Genomic DNA, 18,521 nt, shown 5'->3' with positions numbered 1-18,521 from the left:
TCCGCCACCACTGACCCCATGGGGTCGTAGCGGATCTGCTTGTTCGGGAACATCCCGCTAAGAACCTCGAAATTTGGGTCAACGTTTGTGCTTCGTACTTTGACTGACCGACTTCACGATGTTGCAGCCTGCTTCATATCAGGTGCAAATCAACGAAAGGCAAGGTATACCTTATGTATGTATGTATGTACTTGCTATACAGGTACATACCTGCACAGGGCACGGACAACGAAGTGCATTGGGTGCATCTTTCGAGAACAGGTTTCCGTCCGAATCTGCAGGCTTAATTAGAGGTGCGGGCGCATTAACAACGTTGCGCTCGGGAAAATTTACCGACGAGGAAAACCACTTGCAACCAAAGCCTACGAACACTACGGTGTGCCTGCCTTGTGTATGGATGTATGTTCATCTGACTCCTTCGTACTTGCCTGTAGTATCCTTCCAAACTATGGAAAGTGCAGGTACCAGTTACCTCAGGTATGTATGTACGGATTATTCTGGGCTGCGAGGGGCGCCAACAAGGGCCTTATCAGCACGTGCTTTGAACCCCACCCTTCCAGCCAATCGCGAAGCGTCCCCGGCTCAACCACCAAAAGTCCGGAGTAAACAAACAGTTTTGGCGACGGGGCACCTGAACTCCACCAGCGCATTCGAGCCGCAGCAACACCGAATCCCAACGACAAAGAGATGCCTCGAATCGCCCAGGGACCGCGCAGGAGCGGGAGTAGAGTCACTTCTGGCTCTCTCCTCGCGTCCCCCTTCAAATCGCCAGTCAAGTGAGTCGCGCCCTTCCCGAGAGTTCCCCCGCACAAAAGGGGGGGAAAACGAAAGCGCCTGAAACACTCTGGAACAGCGCCCGTTAATTGATTGTGCCGTGTCGCAGGATTCCCCTCAACGACGACGCTCAAGAGAAGGCCCAACGATCCCACGGCCGCAAGGCGGCTCACGAGGCCCAGATCAACCAGCTCCGGGCGGCAGCGACGAGCACTCCGCGCAGGTCGAGCACCTCGTTCAACGATTTCCAGAATGCCGAAACGCCAGGTTCCAGCCCGCGGACGCCGCGCCGCCGTAGGAGCGTTAACTATACCACCATCCTGGACGACGACGAACAGCTCGTCGTTGGCGGCAAGGCCGTCACCCCGATGAAGCGGGTGCCTATTCTTGCCAACTTTGAGGAGTGGATGAAGATGGCGACCGACAACAAGATCAACGCCGCCAACTCGTGGAACTTTGCGCTCATCGACTACTTCCACGACATGTCGCTGCTCAAGGAGGGGGATGGCGTCAATTTCCAAAAGGCCAGCTGCACCCTCGACGGGTGCGTCAAGATCTACACCAGCAGAGTCGACAGCGTTGCCACCGAAACCGGCAAACTGCTCAGTGGCTTGGCCGACAGCCGCGACAACAAGAGGAAAGGCCGCGATGGGGACGAGGAAGAGGACGAGGAGGAAGAGGTCGACGAAGATGGCAACGTTAGGAAGAAGCCCAAGAAGAAGGTCCGCCGCGCCGTTTTCCCTTCCCTGCAGTTCTGCCTCGCCGCTGCAACACAAGATGCTAATTCCAGAGACAGACCCAGAGATCGTCCGAAGCCACCCTTGCACCATCCTTTGCGTCTCTGCAGCTGAAAAAGCTGGAGCTCGAGTTCGCCGTCGACCCGCTCTTCAAGAAGGCGTCCGCAGACTTTGACGAGGGCGGCGCAAAGGGCCTCCTGCTGAATCATCTGATGATTGACTCGCAAGGCCGGATCGTATTCGACAGCAGCGATGACGCCGAAGATGCTGCCGAGGCTGCCTCCAAGTCCCGCACGCGGGATGAGGGGGAGAATGTCAATGGAGAGGAGGGAGACGAGGATCTTTTGATGACCGACCGGGACGAGACTCCTGCGCCGGAGCGGTCAAAGGAGCAAGGGCGGAAGGATGAGGAGGAGGAAGAGGATGTGGAAATCGACGTTCCCGGTCTCGGGGCGAGGTTCTTCCCGGATCTCAATATCCTGGACAGCCTGGACGTTTGCCCGTCCCTCAAAACCTTTGATCTCGGCGACCCTTCGGGCTCCTTGGATATTCCGTTCCTCAGGGCGCCCGACGACTGGCGCGACCAAGACAAGGAGAAGACACCAGGGCCGGGGGGGATCGGCGACAAGTCGGGCATGTTCATTGACGAGGAAAACCCGCTCGGATTCGACGACGAAGACGGGCTCGGCACCTTTGATCTGGGTGCAGATGTCAACTTTGGCGAAGGGGGAGAAGCCTGGGCGCGGGAAGCCGCCCTCGAGCCGCAGATGATGCGCGTTTACGACGCCGGCCTGGGCATGGGGGATGGCGCCGCGGCGGACGGAGAAGGCGACGGCGCGGACCTGCTTGATTCCGGGAACGGCGACTTTGCCATCTCCATGACGCACGCCCAAAAGGCCGACAGGGTGCACGAGGATATCCTCAGCTACTTCGACCAGGCGCTGCAGAAGAACTGGACCAGCGCCGAGCACTGGAGGATACGGAAAATCAAGGACGTGAACAAGCCGACCGAGCCCACGAGGCAACGCAAGGAGAAGCAGCCGTTCGAGATCGATTTTGCCGCTCCGCTCGACCCGGCCGTCGCCGAGGCCATCTACACCCAGGCGTCCAGCAACGCGGCCATCTCCCTCGCCAAGAAGGACTGGAAGTCCAAGTCGCGCAACCTGCTCCCGGACGACAAGCACTTCAGCTCCAAACAGCTCCTGAGCCTCTTCCTCAAGCCCAAGGCCCGCATGGGCCGTCGGCGGGTGCTCGGCAGCGGCAGCCGGATCGGCAACGTCGACTCGCAGCGCCAGCAAAACGACGTACCCGAGGGGGAGATGGACGAGGCATTCTGGGCCTCTCAGAAGGCACCCCTGCAGTCGGCCGACCACCACCACGCCTCCTCCCCGGACGACGAGGGTCTGCCGCAGGGCGACTACGACGCCAACTTCTTCCAGGACGACGGCCTGCCGTTCGCGGGCGGCGGCGGCCGGGACGACGACGACGACGACGACGACATGGACGAGTTCGCCGACGCGCGCGATCACTTCTCGCCCGAGGCCGGCGGGCCGGGCATGATGACGGACGTGGGCATGACGGGCGCCTTTGGCGGCCTGACGGTGACAAACCCGGCCGATCTGGCCTTCGGCACCATGCTGGTGACGCAGAACAGGAGGGTCCGGCCCGAATATGTGCAGTACGCCCGGGTGGCCAAGAAGGTGGACGTCAGGCGACTCAAGGAGGAGATCTGGAAGGGCATGGGCTTCGAACGGCCTGATGTGAGTTGTTCTTTTTTTCTTCCCTCACCTCTAGTTCCCTATTCCTGTTTGTTCCTGGGGCCTCGGGAAGCTAACTGCTGTCCTTTACACTCTTCTTTCCTCCTGCAGGACGAAAACCAGGCCGCGGCAAACAACAACAACAACAGCCGCCTCATGACCCCGACCTCCCCCGAAAAGTCGACCACGTCCACAGCACCGGGTACGGAAGCGGATCCGACGCTCAAGTTCACCGACGTTATGAACGACCTGCAGCGCGTCTACCCGAAGCCGGTCATGGACGACATCTCGACCAGCTTCTGCTTCATCTGTCTGTTGCACTTGGCCAACGAGAAGGGCCTGGTCATCGAGAAGACCGAAGGGCTGGACGAGTTGTTAATCAGGAAGGATTGGACCGCGGAAATCACGGAGGGGGAGTAAGTAAAGGGGGCATGACGATTGCATTGCCGGGGCGACCCCCCCTTGCAGATCTCCGTCATCCATGGATGAACTGATAGAGGGTACTCGGGCGAGCTGGTTGCGGGTTGATGAATGGCTGGCTGCGCCAGTGGTTTTGCTCTTTTTGTCTTGTATTGACGAGCGATGCGAGATGGGATTGATTATACACGTGTTGATGGGCTGGCTTGGGCTGTAGTTTTTGATGGTTTTATGACGAATGAAGCTCTATTGTTCACGCCCTCTGAACCCCTCAAATACATCATCATCATATGCCTGGTATAGAGCAATCGGTCATCGTCATCATTCATGACCTTGACTGGACGGGCCAGATTGTATGTCATGTCTGTCAGTCGGGTCTCCAAGCTACCGGCGCCGCACAGAGCTCTACCAATTTAGGAGGGAGATAGGAATAAGGGAAAAGGAATGTCGAGGTGCATGTTAAGAGCCGGCCTCATGCACTCTCTCCACTCCCCTTGCTCGCCCCTTTCTCGTTCTCCCTCTCTTGACCTGCTCGGGGCTCCTTCTCCTGCTCGTCGAGCGCGTCCAGATCCGCTGCTGACACCCCCAACGCGGCCAATATCTCGTCGAGCTTATTCTCCAGACTAGTCAGGTTCGCCTCGAGCGTGCTGGCTGTCTGTTCACCCCTGGTGTAATAGAATACCAAGCCGTCAGCAGAGCCATACCATCCGCGTTTTTTTGCGCGCGAGTATGTGCGTATTGCATATATCTTTCTCTCTGTGCGCGTACGCGTGCTGTGTGTTTCGTATCCAGCTATCTGCGCAGCCAAGCATAGCAACAAGAAGAATCGTCCTTGGTGGACAGCTCCCATTCTCTTGCTAGCAAATTTCACTTGGAGCTGTCGTCCGAAGTTACTCGGGCAGGCCGAGAGGACATAGCAGAAGAATGGGAGTTGAAGGGTTAGACATCCAAGGTACGCAATACTGCAAATACTGTAGGAAGAAGAAGAAGAGGAGCACAGGGAAAGCAGGGACTGGAAGGATGGTTGGCACTTGCGATCGCGCCAACGACTGGTTTTCCTTCTGCCCAAGCGCCCTTCCGACACGTCTGGCTGTCTCGTGGGCAGTCCCGTGCGATTGGAGATGCCCTTTTTGAGGGGGCTCTCTGATTAAAAAAAGAAGAAAAAAGAGGCACCCTTTTTCAAAGGGGGGATCAAACGAACAGAAGGGGGAAACAAGTAAATAAAAAAAAAGGCAGGGGAAACCCAACAGATCTGCAGGGTTCAGGTCTTCAGGGTCCTTCTCTTTTTCGGAGTCCTGGTGCTAGATCGAGAGCGCCCACCCGCGCGGGACGGACTTGCCGCGCGGGCCATGTCGAAACGCACTTGCACTCGGCTCGGCTCCTCCTGCTCTGCGAGTGGTGGGATCCCATGTTGCCAGGGTTGCTCATCCCAAGCGGTTAAAGGTGAAAGGAAGGAGTGCGCTTAAAGATTGAAGGATATCTAGCAACCACGATGGGAGGACCCGGGTGACATTGCCGCGCCTGTCAGCTAGCCACCGGGTGACTCTGTCGATAGTCGCCGCGGTTTTTTTTTTTTTTTTTTTTTTTTTTTTTTTTTTGGGCATCGACACACCCGGATGGCGACTGTGGAGCCTTAGATGGTGGAAAATGACCATACCTTGCGAGGTCTCGGAGGGCCTGGAGAGCAGAGAGGCAGTAGCTGTCAGCAACGAGTGGGCCAAGACACACCAGGACACACAAAAGAGAGAGAGAGAGAGAAAGCGAGCGATGATGGAGTAAAGCCGGGAAGTGGCGGGCGCGAGGAAAGGGCTGCTCGCTTACCTGGGCCAGACTGTCGCCGACCGACGACGAAGATGGCGATGGCGTCGGTAGTTCCTGCGGGGCTGGCGCATCGAGCCCGTTGCTGGAAGCACCATCGCCCCGTTGGGCTTGGGACCCCGTTGTTGGCGCCATGTGCCTTTTGCTGATGGAAAGAAGCTGCCCCCTTGGTGTCGCGGCAAGAAAAAAAAAACCTGCGAATCCCGACGCTTCGGCGCGTCGCGCGGGTCCTGCTTCCCGCGGCTGCACTGCCTCCTGCAGCCTTGGCGCTGCTGTTATGCGAGGTTAAGACAATATTGAAGAGCACACTGGTGTAATCCGTCGTATACACACCAAACGTAGTAATTAGTGTATAGGTGTAAGTAGTTAAGTGTACGAATTAGTGTACACATGAGCTTGGAGAAACCGGTTAGAATAGCCAATTGGAAGTTGGGCCCTCAGCAAGGCTACGCCGCCTGTTGGTGGGGTCCCGACCTCCCCTGCTCCACCGACTGATGTCGGGTATTAAGCTAAGCAGAGTGTTAATATTCCGTGCATGCGTGGTAATGATATCTTACGGAATAAGGCAGTTTGTTTGTTATGTACGGACCAGAGTGACGTGCTTGCAATCAATCCCGCTGCGGTATCCGGTCATTTAATTAAATTCGCGGCGGACAATGTATAATAACGACAGTCCGTCCACCAAGGGCGACCGAAAGCAGTGACGTGAGAGAATGGTCTAGGCCTTTGGGCGGTCTCCAAGACTCTGGATGAGTGCGCTATCTGGGCCAATTAGGAGGGTCCCTGTCCCGGGTCCGTTCTCCCGCCGTTCCAGGGGTGAGCACCGCGCCCACGACCAGCACATGAGCTTGACGGCACCCACCACGCATTTATCTAATAACCGTGCGTTGCGCAAGAGATGCTAAATTCGGAAACGCCATAGGCCCGAAACCGCAAATTTCAGCGAGGTTGACAGGTGCCGTTCCTTTTTTGCGCAAACGATGGCTTCGGCAGCACGGATGCGCTACTGTACTCGGTTGTGTAACAAGGTTGTGGACTAACTATACATACACTAGTGGATTGAGAGCTGGCAATGGCGTCCGGCATTGGCAACTTCTACTATAAGCTCCCGCCCTAAGCACCGGTTCAATCCCAGTACAGACAATGCACCAAGCACTTAAAGTATGTATGTATGTACCAAGGTTGGCCGGCCGATGTAGTGTAGTATGCGCACAGGGATGCGCGGAATTCCTCGCTTACAAGTTGGTATGGAGAGTCGAACAGCACCAACAGCACCTCGATGCAGTCGAGAGGATGCGACTCTCTACCGCTTGCATGGTTAGTGTAACTGATTCCCCGTATAACTCGGCAGGGAGGTTGTCAAATGGCCGGGACGCTAATTGTCTCGTGTAGGCTCGATAAAACCCATCGCTCCCATCGACATCAATCACACCCCGCCGCGATGGCCCGGCTCCCCACGCACACTTGCGCAACCAACAAGCAAGTCACGCAGGTCAAGAAACATCGCAGACCACTTGGTACTAGTAAGTCAGCCCACGTTTGCCTCAGCCCTGCAGTAATGGAGTGTAGGAGGAGAAAATGATGCATCCCTTTCTGATGTCTTAGTACTCACGGGATGTTTGGGGTGTTCTGGCACAGAAGAACAGGGCCCCCGTCTCCCCCCAGAGCCGTCGCTGGATACAGGGGACGCACCTGCCGATTACGAGTATTAGCGATCGGTGACCGCTCAGGCCATTGCGGCAGCGATGTTGCTAGCGTAGGCCCCTTCGGGAAACCGGCGGGTAGGGAGGCGCCCATTGGTCCAATAGCGCCGTGAACTTCCCAGGAATCGTACGTTTTTCATATGTGCCTGCTCCAGAATTGACGGTGATCGAGATGCATTCCCAGTCCCGGTCACAATTCCCTCCTCTCTCCCGCACTACACTACATACTCCGTACCGTCCGCCAGTTGTTCCGCCCTCGCGGCCCTCTGGCTGGTCTGCACTAGTGCACACTAGAGGCGACACCGTTCCGCCTCCGGAAATAATGCAGGACAAGTCTGGTATCTGGGTGTTGGGACAGTGGTTGATCTCCCAAATCGGGAAAGCACCGCCAGTGCGCGAAGGCTCAAGGATCCCGGTCCTTGCACTGTTCCTACCCTTTCATCGGTTTTTGCCATCTCCATCGGTTCGATCGATCGGATTTCCCGATTGCCATGAGGCGACATGGACTTTATGCTCCGAAGATGACGGCTTTTCGATGACGCTGTAATCGGTACATATTGTATCTGGTGCCCACAACTCCAGACGGAAACCAACGGCCGTACAAGAACCCACTCTCGAGAGTTACCTTATGTACGTATGTACAAGTACGGACTACATACATCAAATCGAATAATTGGCCCTCCAATGGCCCAGGGTGCATACCATTTCCCTCCCGAGCCCCTCGAGCTGAGCGAACCAAATAGAAACCTGATTCCAACAACCTTATGAACACACAGAGCTGCTCATTTTCCGGTAGACTCACAAAAACAACAAGAGACACGCACAGCAAAGGAACACGCACCGGCGGGACAAAATGTGTCGGTCGATAAACTTTACAGGAAACTGGCTGGTACGTGGACCATGTATGTAATCCGTACTGCCAGTACGAGCAAGTGCCCCGACTTTTCCACGAACATTGGTGGGGTTCTCCTCATGGAATGGATCCTTCCGAAACGCCGAGGTACACAAAGTCTCGACCACCACCCAGGCCCCGAATGTATGTACTGTACATACAAGCCTAGGTACATACCTTACATATAGAATCCATACTGCGTCCATTACGCCCGGCAGTCAGTTTGTCTCAAGATGTTTCTAGGAGGAAGATCGATGTCAACTGGATCCCAGCAAGCTCTCGCAGATCCAGACCTCAGTTGACGGCCTGTACCGACCCCAACATTTAGACACAGAGGGCGGAGGGCTCCAGTCTTTCCTTCGCAACTGCTCTCTCGTGAGGAAGATGAGTCTAGACCGGAGGCTCTGGCCCATGTCCCCGTTTTAATTTCACGGCCGCCCAGACATTCTGCCCAGAGGCGAACCGGTTGCCGTTACACCAGCTAGGCCCGTTTCCCCATCGCGCAGGCTACACTAGGTCGTCCCCGTTCCGTGTACACAGTACTCCGTAAGTACCCTTTCCCAATAGCCATCCGAGGACGCCACCACAAGGGCCCTGGCCGTCTTGCGCCTGCTGAATTCGGCATCTCATCACGATCTCTCGACTTCCACCCCACCAAACCAAAAAGCCCAGCCCACCCCCCCCCCCCCCCGGGGTTCCATGGTCAAGAATGCCACGGCCTCAACCGCCGGATTCTGGAATTGACTCCCCCTTTCCAGCTTTCCCCTGCCTCAGACCTCGACGCCTTCGGCGCTCACTCCTTTTTTTCAAGCCCGAGACTTCACCGTCCAACCGCTCGCCGGGGGGGGGGGAACGGTAAAACGCGCAAACATAGTTTGGCGCGCGCAGCAAATTAAACGAGCGAAACAGGCGCCGCGACGGGGAGCAAAGTCCTGCCGTCTGTGAAACTATCGTCAAAGAAAGCTGCCGAACCTGGCCAGGAGAAGGGGGGAGAGAGAGGGAGGGAGGGAGAGAGAGCCTTGTCTACACAGAGGAGAGGATTGCCCACCAAGGCTCGGTTATCCAGGCATTCAGGGGGCCTCGATACGATCCGACTTTCGAGTGCCTGTCCCAGCCGGCCCGCGGTCCACGTCTGGAAAGGTCCTATTGCGTACAGTCAAGAACGAGAGGCAAGCAGCATAAACAGGTCACTCGCCTGAATGTCGCAATCACTGAAGGCCATCTTTGGGGAGCTAGGCATCTCGCAGTATCTGGATGCGTTCCTCGAACAGGGTTTTGACACTTGGGAGACCATCTTGGACATCACCGAATCTGACCTGTACGTGAGAGCGGCCTCTGGCAAACAAGCCCCGTCCCGAAATGGTTCATGCTGATCGAGTTCCGCTTCGACAGCGATGCGTTGGGTGTGAAGTTGGGCCACCGGCGGGTACGCACCTCTCCTGCTACCTCACACCGGCGCAGATCACGGCGTTTTTCCTGAATGCTTGAGCGCGCTAGGGAGACGACAGTCGGACCGTTACTGACGGCAATGCCGTTCTCCTCCAGAAACTCCAAAGGCGAATAGCCAACTCGCGCGGAATTGCACCGGATGCGTCCTTGGTGTCGCCGACACAGGCAGCAATCGAGGATCTCAAGTTGCAGGATGGCATCCATCCAGAGCCACCGGCAGCCGAGGGCCGAGAGACGGTTGGTACTGTCGTCACAAAGAGGAAGTACCGACGGCATCCAAAGGTTTGTCCCCCAACCATCTCCCCCCCCCCCCCCAACAAAAAAAAAAAAAAAAAAAAAAAAAAAAAAAAAAAAAAAAACTTGTCCCAACCAAGAAAACCCACTAGATCTTGCTTTCCCAAGATCATGCGGCTCCGGCGCTGATGCTTTTAACGACCAGCCGGACGAGAACGCGCCAGAGCGACCTCCCTCGGCCTATGTGCTCTTCTCCAACAGTAAGCCCCAACACTGAGTGATCAGATTCCTTTGCGAGCCGTGAGCCCGCCGCTAACGCTTGACCGGCCCATTCCAAGAAATGCGGGAGGAGCTCAAGGGCCGTAATCTGAGCTTCGCGGAGATCGCCAAGCTGGTCGGCGAGAACTGGCAGAACTTGAGCGCCGCGGAGAAGGAACCTTTCGAGGCACGGGCCCAAGCCATCAAGGACAAATACCTGGCCGACCTGGCCGAGTACAAGAAGACGCCGCAGTACAGCCAGTACCAAGCCTATCTCCGGGAGTTCAACGCAAAGCACGGCTCACCATCCCAAGGTGTGTACGAGTTGGCTGCCAAACTGACGTCAACCTCGACGCCGTTTTTAACAAGATTTCCCGTCGTTGCAGACAAGGATGCATCCAAAAGAGTTAGGCTATCCGGGCATGGAGGTCAAGGTCGCGGCAGTCCCGGTGCCATCACTACGAGGACGAGCCGGAGTGGGAGCGGCGCGAACAGCCGCCGCGGAAGCCCGCCGACCAGTGCCAGGCAAAGGATCTCTTCGGTCATCTCCAGCGATTCGCAGTACACGAGTTCCTTGGCCCCGTCAACATCCATCACGTCCCCCGAGGATTCGGCCTTCTCCCCCACCGAAAGCAATCCGGACCAGCAGCACGCAATGAACCGCTCGCCCCCGATCAAATTGGAGCCCAAGGAGCAGTCACCGTTGCTAAGCCCCCGTCATGCCAGCCAGCGGGACGATCAAGGCCGGGAGCAGTCGAGCATGCACAGGCATCTGCCGTCGCTCTCCGACCTCTTTGATGGGCAGGGTTTACCGGGCACAATGCGCCAGCCAAGCGACCCCAGTGGTTATCGTTTTCCCGGAGCTCACATCACGGGCAGCCCGGGGCGTCCGCTGGGCCATCGTGGCGCCGATGCGCGTTCGCCACCAATGACCAACGGCACCGAGCATCGTTATAGTGATGATTCTTCGTCCTCACACCCTCCCTTCGGCCTCCCCCGGCCATCAGTCGACGGTCCCTTGCCGATACATGCCCTCTTGGACTCGATGCCCGAACCTACATTCCGCAGCCATCAACCGGCCCCGCTGCAGCCCCCAAATACTCACCTAGCCACCGAACAAAACCATAACCCGAGCCCTGTGCACCAGTCACCAAGTAGCGGCTCGGGTCGACAGATAATTAATGGTACTTTTGTTTTTCTCTTCTCAAGGTCGATCGAGATTGTGTATAGTGTTACTGAACTAGGCGCCCAAAGGTTACCATCACCATCACTCGGCGTCGCCCCTCTCGCATTATCCCTCTTCTACCAACGAGTATCAAATTAATCAAGCCTCTGCATTACGACAGCAGCAGCAACAACAACAACAGCAACAACAGCAACAGCAACAGAGTCCGCCACACCTTGCCGGGATACCGCAGCAAGGGAAACCCAGCTCGAATCTGGATGGCATGAGCGCCCTGCTGAGGGCAGGCGAGCTCGTCGACCGCCGCACCCAGTGACATCAAGCACCCAGAAGCGCTCATTGGCAATCTAGAAGCTGACTGTTCATGAAATATACTCGACAGCACAGAGAAGCTATTGTTTCCTTACTTTCAACTACGAGTAGTTCTTAGCAGGTTGTACATCTCTGGTGTTCTACGCATCTATTGGATACCCCCTTCGCGGCGCGGGTGCTTTCTACTCGCGAGTTCATGACGCCTGTAACATGTGTGTAATTTCCGCGGGCGGATCAGGCTTGCCGGGAAAAAAAAACGTGTCGGCCATATTTCCTAGTTTTTTTGGTGTCCATATGACAAGATACTTCGTAATTCAGATAGATGGACAGCCGAAGTCTCAAAGTCAAGAGCATGTGCACATACGGACACGGCAGCATGTACTTGTAAAAACTTTGCTTGAATTGCTCTGGAAAACAACCGACTAGAATATTGACCAGAGTAAACCAAAAAAAAAGGAAAAGTCATGACCCGAACCTAACCACACCTTATTGTACTCTCCCCCCCTTCTTCTCCCTTGTTCTCCCGCCCTTCCCCACCCACCCCCTTTCCCCTTCTTCGATCCGCGCACCCGTTCGCTCCCATGTGTGACCGCAGTCCAAATGCCCAATGCAGTGCTCGCTTCGCGCTTTGCAACTCAACTGCCTACTACAACCGTAAATCGTCAAGCCAACGAGAAGTGCATGAGACTTAAGCAAAAAAAAAAAAAAAAAAAAAAAAAAAAAACCGGACAGTAAACCGACGGATGGAAAGGCGTAACAAAGCCAAGAACGAGGAAACAACAACACACTTCGGCACAACTCCCAACATCAAGGCGGCAAACAGAAGGAAAAAGAAAAAGGGGGAGCCCTCAAGGAAACAACTTGAAAAAAGTTTCTAACCAAAAGCGTAGGTATCATTATGCAACGACAGTTACGAAACGTAAAAGCCAAGATCAGTCCAGACAGTTGGGGGGGTTGCCCCAGATGTGCGTGCACGATGTGCGTGTGTGGAGCGCGGGCGAGGCGCGGATGTAGAACAGCCAAAAAAACGAGATGACGAGGAGAGAGACGAGACCATCACCACCACCACCTCCTCCTCCTCCTCGGCCGCCGCCACCCTCGCAACGGAGAGCCAGCAGTTATCAGTCCGCCAGCCAACGGCTCGACCGAGGGGATGTAAGGGGCGGGATAACAACAGCGAGTGCCCGACAGATGCAAGCAGACAACAACAATAACAACAACCCCGAAAACCCAAACCAAGCCAAAGAAGAAAAACGCAACCCCTGAAACCCAGAGAGACCAGACCAGACAGACCCAACCGAACCAGACCAGATCCCGACCGTTCGAACAAACCAACCGAGGCAAAACCGGCACCCAACCAGGGCCGGGGGGGGGGGGGGAGGGCTGGACAACAGCGGCATAATAAACCAAAAAAAGTTGTAAACAAGAGCAACAATTCGCGCTAATGTAGGCAAAAAGTACCTGCAAGAGAGAATCATTGCGCTGTAGAAATGTCTGGTTCAGAGAGGCTGCTGTGCGTCCGATCCATCGGGTCGTCCTGGTCCGCCGTGACCAGCGACGGGCTATCGATCGCGCTGGTAAGGGATTCGGCGGCCGTGACGGAGCGAGTCGAGAGCGGAGGTCGGGTGGAATTACTGCTATTGTCGCTGCTGCTGCTGCTGCTGCTGCTGCTGGTTCTGCTGCTGGAGTTGTTGTTGCTGGCGTTGTTGCTGGCGTTGTTGTTCGCGGCGGCCGCCGACTGGTAGGCAGCCGCGAGCGCGGGGTTGTCGCGGCGGCCGCCCGTGACGGCATCGGCGGCGCGGGCGAGTTCCCGCTCGCGGTTCTTCTCCAGCAGCTGCCCGCCGAGGGTCGCACATTTGAGGATGGTCTGGATAAGGTGGTTTTGCTGCAGTGGCTTGGACAAGTACTCGTCCATCTGCGCTTGAATGCACTTTTCCCTGTCGCCCATCATGGCGTGCGCCGTCAGGGCAATGATGGGAGTGCGTTGGGTGCCGAGGCTGCGCTCGTACTCGCGGATCTTGCCCGTGGCTTCGAAACCGCCCTGTAGAGGAGGAAGTCAGCACTTGGCCAAGTATTGGGACAAGCTTAAAAGTTGAGTGGATGAAGCACACGCTCCCCAAACTTACCATGATCGGCATCTGGACGTCCATCAGGATTACGTCGAACTTCTTGCGCTTAACCGCCTCGACCGCCTCCTCACCGTTCCCTACCACGGTCACGACGTGGTGGTACTTTTCGAGAATCTTGACGGCGAGCCGCTGGTTTACCGTATTGTCTTCGGCCAACAGAATCTCAAACGAGCGGGTATTATCCGCCAGTGATGGCGTCGCCCTGTTTTCGAGAGCAGGCACCATTCCATTGCCAAGGTCGATCAGCTTACACGGCGTTGTCATGTACGAAGTGATGCCGAGGTCGAGGCACGACTTGAGCGATACGTGGACCACAGGCGCCAGGAGCACGATTGGTAGGTATTTGAAGTCGTCGACCGAGCGCAATCTCCGCGCGTCCTCGATGGAGTCGACGATGATGACGTCGTAGGGAGCCGATCCTCGGCCGCGCACCCTGTCCAGGGCCGGGCTCTTCTCGGAATCGACAACGACGGGGACCAGGCCCAAGCCCTTGAGCATCTCGGCAATCTGGGGCCCGTGCCCGGTCCGGCCCTTGTCGAGGAAGAGGACCTGGTGGCCCTTGTAAGGGTTGAGCTGCTTCGCGATGAACGAGATCTCCTCGTTGGCGAGACGGACGACGCAGGTGAAGAAGAACTTGCTGCCTTTCCCGTACTCGCTCTTGACCCAGACATCGCCACCCATCAAGTTGACCAGTCTCTTGGAGATGGACAAACCCAGACCGGTGCCGCCAAACTTGCGCGTCATGGAGCCATCGGCCTGCTGGAAGGTATCAAAGATCAAGTCGAGCTTGTCGGCCGGGATCCCGATACCGGTGTCGGCCACGGTGAACTCGATGGCATACTCTCCCGGATTGCCAGGAGGCACCGTCGTCGCCTTTTGGATGGTGAGACTGACCTCGCCATGCTCGGTGAACTTGATAGCGTTGCCGACCAGGTTCAGGATGATCTGACGCAACCTGAACGAGTCGCCGACGACGTGGTCCGGCACGGAGCTGTCGACCCGGTAGGTGAGGTCCAGGAACTTCTCGTTGGCCTTGACGGCCAGGGTCTTGAGGGCGTTGAAGACGGTCCCGCGAAGGGTGTATGGGATCTCCTCGATGACCATCCTCCTCGCCTCAATCTTGGACAGATCCAGAATGTCGTCAATGATGGTCAGCAAGCTGTTGGCCAGCGAGTTTACAATGTTGAGCATCTCTCTCTGGTACTGTGTCAAGTCCGTATCGAGCGTGAGCTGCGTCATGCCGATGATGCCGTTCATGGGCGTGCGGATCTCGTGAGACATGTTGGCGAGGAACTCCGACTTGGTCTTGTTGGCCAGCTCGGCGGCCTCTCTTGCCTGGGTGTTCCTCTGGATACTGTCCCTGAGGTTGTAAACCATCTGGTTGATCTTCTTCTTCAGCTCGTCCATCTCGCCAGAGGCCTCGACCTCCACCAGCTTGGTGAAATCGCCGTCTGTCGCGGCGTTTGTGATGTCGCCAAATGCCCGCACTTGTGCCGTCTGTCATGACACGTCAGTTGACCATGCGTCGTCAGCCGCGCAACGCGGCACAAGCGAGTGAGAGAGTGTGTGTGAGAGAGAGAGCGTTGAGAGACGCGCGAGACTTACCAGGTTGTTGGCCATGGTGTTGACATCAGTGGTGATCTCCTTCCATCTACCCTTCAGCCCGGCCACGTCTGCCTGGCCGCCCATGATACCGTCGACGCCGACGTCCTTGGCCACTCTCTGCACCTCGTTACAGAAGATGGACAGTCGGTCAACCATGTTGTTGATGGTCTCCTTTAGTACGAGTATCTCGCCCTTGGCCTCAACGTCGATCTTGCGGCTCATGTCGCCGTTGGCGATGGCCTGGGTGACGGTCGAGATCCCTCGCACCTGGTGAAAGGGTTATTTGTGAGCAAAAAAAAAAAAAAAAAAAGCGATTCATGCTGCAGGCAAAAGAGAGAGAGAGAGAGACAGCTCTGCCCGTACCTGTGACGTGAGGTTTCTGGCCATGGTGTTGACGTTCTCGGTGAGATCCTTCCACTTGCCCTCGACGTTGTCGACTTGGGCCTGGCCGCCGAGGGTGCCGTCGGTGCCGACCTCCCTGGCGACCTTGCTGACCTCGAACGCGAACGTGCCGAGGCGGTCGACCATGGTGTTGATGGTGTTCTTCAGGTCCAAAATCTCGCCCTGAACCTCGACCCCAATCTTCTTGGTGAGATCGCCTTTGGCGACAGCCGTCGTGACCTTTGCGATCTCACGCACTTGCGTGGTCAGATTCATGGCCATGCCGTTGACATTCTCTGTGAGGTCTCGCCATGTACCCTGGACGTCGTGGACGGTCGCCTGGCCACCCAGCCTTCCCTCGGTCCCGACCTCTCTGGCGATCTTGGTGACTTCGCGCGCGAACTGCTGAAGCTGGTCCACCATGGAGTTGATGGTCTTCTTGAGCTCGAAGATCTCGCCTCTGCACTCGGCCTGGACTTTCTGGGTGAGGTCGCCCTTGGCGACGGCCGTTGTGACCTTGATGATGTCTCGCACTTGGGTGGTAAGGTTGTTGGCCATGGCGTTCACGTTGACCGTCAGCTCGTTCCACATGCCCTGCACCCCCTCGACGTCGGCTTGACCGCCAAGGATCCCCTCGGTCCCGACGTCTCTGGCGACGCGCGTGACTTCGGAGGCAAACGTTCGCAGCTGGTCCACCATGGTGTTGATGGTCTGCTGAAGTTGGAGGATCTCGCCCTTGGCGGGGCGTTCGATCTTCTTTGTCAGGTCGCCGTGAGCGACAGCCGTTGTCACAGATGCGATTTCTCGCACTGCGGGGAGACGGGAGTGTCAGTGGATATATTTCCAACAGATAAAGTGACTGCGGGTTTGCGGAGGGTGGATGGAAACATACCTTGATCGGTGAGGTTTTGCGCCATGACGTTCACTGTTCACATACCAAATCAGTACTGGGCGGGCCCCTCCCCAACCTCTCCGCATGCGACGGAAGGAGGATGAGCCGGGAGAGAGAAACGCACCATTATCCGTCAGTTCCTTCCATGTACCGTCGACTCCTTCGATCTGGGCTTGGCCGCCGAGGATCCCTTCGGTGCCGACTTCGCGGGCGACGCGAGACACTTCGCTAGAGAAGACCTGCAGTTGGTCCATCATGGTGTTGATGGTGCGCTTGAACGTCGTGATTTCGGGGTCCATCTCGACGCTGTTCATGCGGACCTTCTTGGAGAGGTCACCGCGGGCGACGGCCGTGACGATCTCGCCAATCTCGCGCAGCGCCTTCTGGAAGGCCTCGTTCGCCTTCTGGTGCTTCCAGAGCTCGCGTTCGAGGGTCGCGACGCGCTCCTGCTCGATGATGGCCAGGGCCTTCTCCTGCAACTGCTTCTGCTCGAGCAACTGGGCATTGACGCCGTCCAGTTCCTGGCGTTGGCTGTCGAGAAGCTTCGACTGGTCGTCGACGTGCTCCCGCAGCCCCTCGAGCGCCTCGTCGATGAAGCCATTTCGCGAGAGGTGGCTCGGAAACCTCGGCCTTGGGCGGCCCCTGTCGTCTGCGAAGGGGGAGTCGGACGTCTCATTGGGCGTGTCGGGGAAGACGTTGGCGGCAGCCGAGTTCGCCCTCGCCTCGAGCTGTTGTACCCTGGTGACGAGGGCTGCGAGCTCGCGCTCGAGCTCGATCTTCTCGACGGTGTCCGGACCCGGCAGTCTCACGCTCGGGCAAGCATTGGTAACGGCCGGAGGAGTCGTCGTCGGGTCGGTCGCGAGAGATCGGATGACGGCAGCGACGACTGCCAGGGGAGACTCGCCGCTCATCGTTGCGGCGGTAGACGGCGTGAACGCCGCGGTGTTTGGGGGGGGCGAGTGGGCGACTCGGTTAGCAGCACTGGCAAGGGAGAAGCGACCGGATGGTGATAGGAACGGGTCGGATGATGTTGGATGGCTATCACGATAGTCTTTGGTGCTGGGGACGGATCTTCATGCGGCAGTCGCTCTATTCGGACGGTCTGATGGAACGAGACCTGGTTTGATTTGGACGATGAAAAGGCGACGGGAACACGGAATGGTTTGCGAAACTGCTGCAGCGTCGGGCTAGGCGGGCGGTGCTGGCAGGGTCTGCCTGGGATTCTTGGCAGCGGGCGGTTGGACGTAAAAAACTGCGTGCCAAAAACCCAAGCGAAAAAGGCAACAGTTGCCCGTATCCGCAGGGTCCCTAGGGGTAATAAAGCGGAGACGCAGCCGCTCCGAGCCTGTTTGGTTCTCCCCCCTCACCTTCGTTCGCAGGTCCGCCCGGTTTTTTTTTTTTTTTTTTTTTTTTTGGGGGGGGGGGAGGGGCCTCGGGTGGGAAGAGAGCGAGATAGACGAGGTAGAGGACACGAGAACAAGAGTTTCGCTGGGTATGTACAATGGGACTCCGGAGAACGATGAGCGAGGCAGCAAGTGAAGCGGCCTTTGACCAGAGAGGGTTGATCGAAGGTTGCAGGGAAGAGGAGGAGGAGGAGGGAGGATGGGGAAGTGCTGGAGACGACCCGCCGGCTTGCCGAGAACAGCATGGATCGGCGGGTCCGCTGCCAATTCACCGCACTAACCCCCCCGCTTGGTGCTTATTAGTAGCGGTGCCCGGAAAGCTGGGCAGCACCGATTTCTCGTCCACGCCTCGACTTCTTGCGCTCTACAGATTCGTAGCAGCTACGGCTATGCGTACAACGAGGCGTTGTGGCGTTGCTGGCTCCGTTGCGATTGCATCACAGAGCAATCGCTGGCCAGCACTTTGCGCTGGGGAAACCCGTTCAGTGCACCAAGGTACTCCGAATGTACTGTACCTTACAATCCTACACCCATGACTTGGATGTATGTGACTTATTTATTACATGGCCAACCTTGC

General features: G+C 56.9%; 4 protein-coding genes across 4 annotated transcripts; 2 read left to right on the top strand and 2 right to left on the bottom strand.

The window, feature by feature from the left end:
• Nucleotides 1-687: 687 nt before the first annotated feature.
• On the top strand, nucleotides 688-3,688 carry MYCTH_76096 (condensin complex component cnd2-like protein; the record flags this gene model as incomplete). The annotated part of the gene is made up of 5 exons (XM_003658710.1): nucleotides 688-776; nucleotides 884-1,496; nucleotides 1,571-2,221; nucleotides 2,279-3,271; nucleotides 3,380-3,688. The coding sequence occupies 5 exons, from the start codon at nucleotides 688-690 to the stop codon at nucleotides 3,686-3,688; spliced, it is 2,655 nt and encodes an 884-aa protein (XP_003658758.1).
• Nucleotides 3,689-3,922: 234 nt separating this feature from the next.
• MYCTH_2294938 (uncharacterized protein) lies at nucleotides 3,923-4,822 on the bottom strand. Its single transcript, XM_003658709.1, has one exon. It carries the CDS (start codon nucleotides 4,533-4,535, stop codon nucleotides 4,158-4,160), a length of 378 nt encoding a protein of 125 aa, XP_003658757.1. The 5' UTR covers nucleotides 4,536-4,822; the 3' UTR covers nucleotides 3,923-4,157.
• A 4,324-nt stretch (nucleotides 4,823-9,146) lies between these two features.
• On the top strand, nucleotides 9,147-11,370 carry MYCTH_2294934 (uncharacterized protein). The gene is made up of 6 exons (XM_003658708.1): nucleotides 9,147-9,416; nucleotides 9,491-9,524; nucleotides 9,644-9,829; nucleotides 9,987-10,041; nucleotides 10,120-10,353; nucleotides 10,426-11,370. The coding sequence occupies exons 1-6, from the start codon at nucleotides 9,298-9,300 to the stop codon at nucleotides 11,361-11,363; spliced, it is 1,566 nt and encodes a 521-aa protein (XP_003658756.1). The 5' UTR covers nucleotides 9,147-9,297; the 3' UTR covers nucleotides 11,364-11,370.
• Nucleotides 11,371-12,904: 1,534 nt separating this feature from the next.
• On the bottom strand, nucleotides 12,905-17,590 carry MYCTH_2294928 (uncharacterized protein). Its single transcript, XM_003658707.1, has 6 exons — nucleotides 16,666-17,590; nucleotides 16,542-16,574; nucleotides 15,632-16,458; nucleotides 15,269-15,535; nucleotides 13,661-15,160; nucleotides 12,905-13,575 (listed from the first exon to the last, which is right to left on the bottom strand). Exons 1-6 carry the CDS (start codon nucleotides 17,450-17,452, stop codon nucleotides 13,009-13,011), a joined length of 3,981 nt encoding a protein of 1,326 aa, XP_003658755.1. The 5' UTR covers nucleotides 17,453-17,590; the 3' UTR covers nucleotides 12,905-13,008.
• Between the last annotated feature and the right edge of the window lie 931 nt (nucleotides 17,591-18,521).

The sequence above is a fragment of the Thermothelomyces thermophilus genome, chromosome 1 (genome assembly GCF_000226095.1).
Source record: "Thermothelomyces thermophilus ATCC 42464 chromosome 1, complete sequence".
In the NCBI taxonomy this organism is placed as follows: domain Eukaryota; kingdom Fungi; phylum Ascomycota; class Sordariomycetes; order Sordariales; family Chaetomiaceae; genus Thermothelomyces; species Thermothelomyces thermophilus.
The sequence above is the reverse complement of the archived record's forward strand: the minus strand, read 5'-3'. Positions and strand labels throughout refer to the sequence as shown.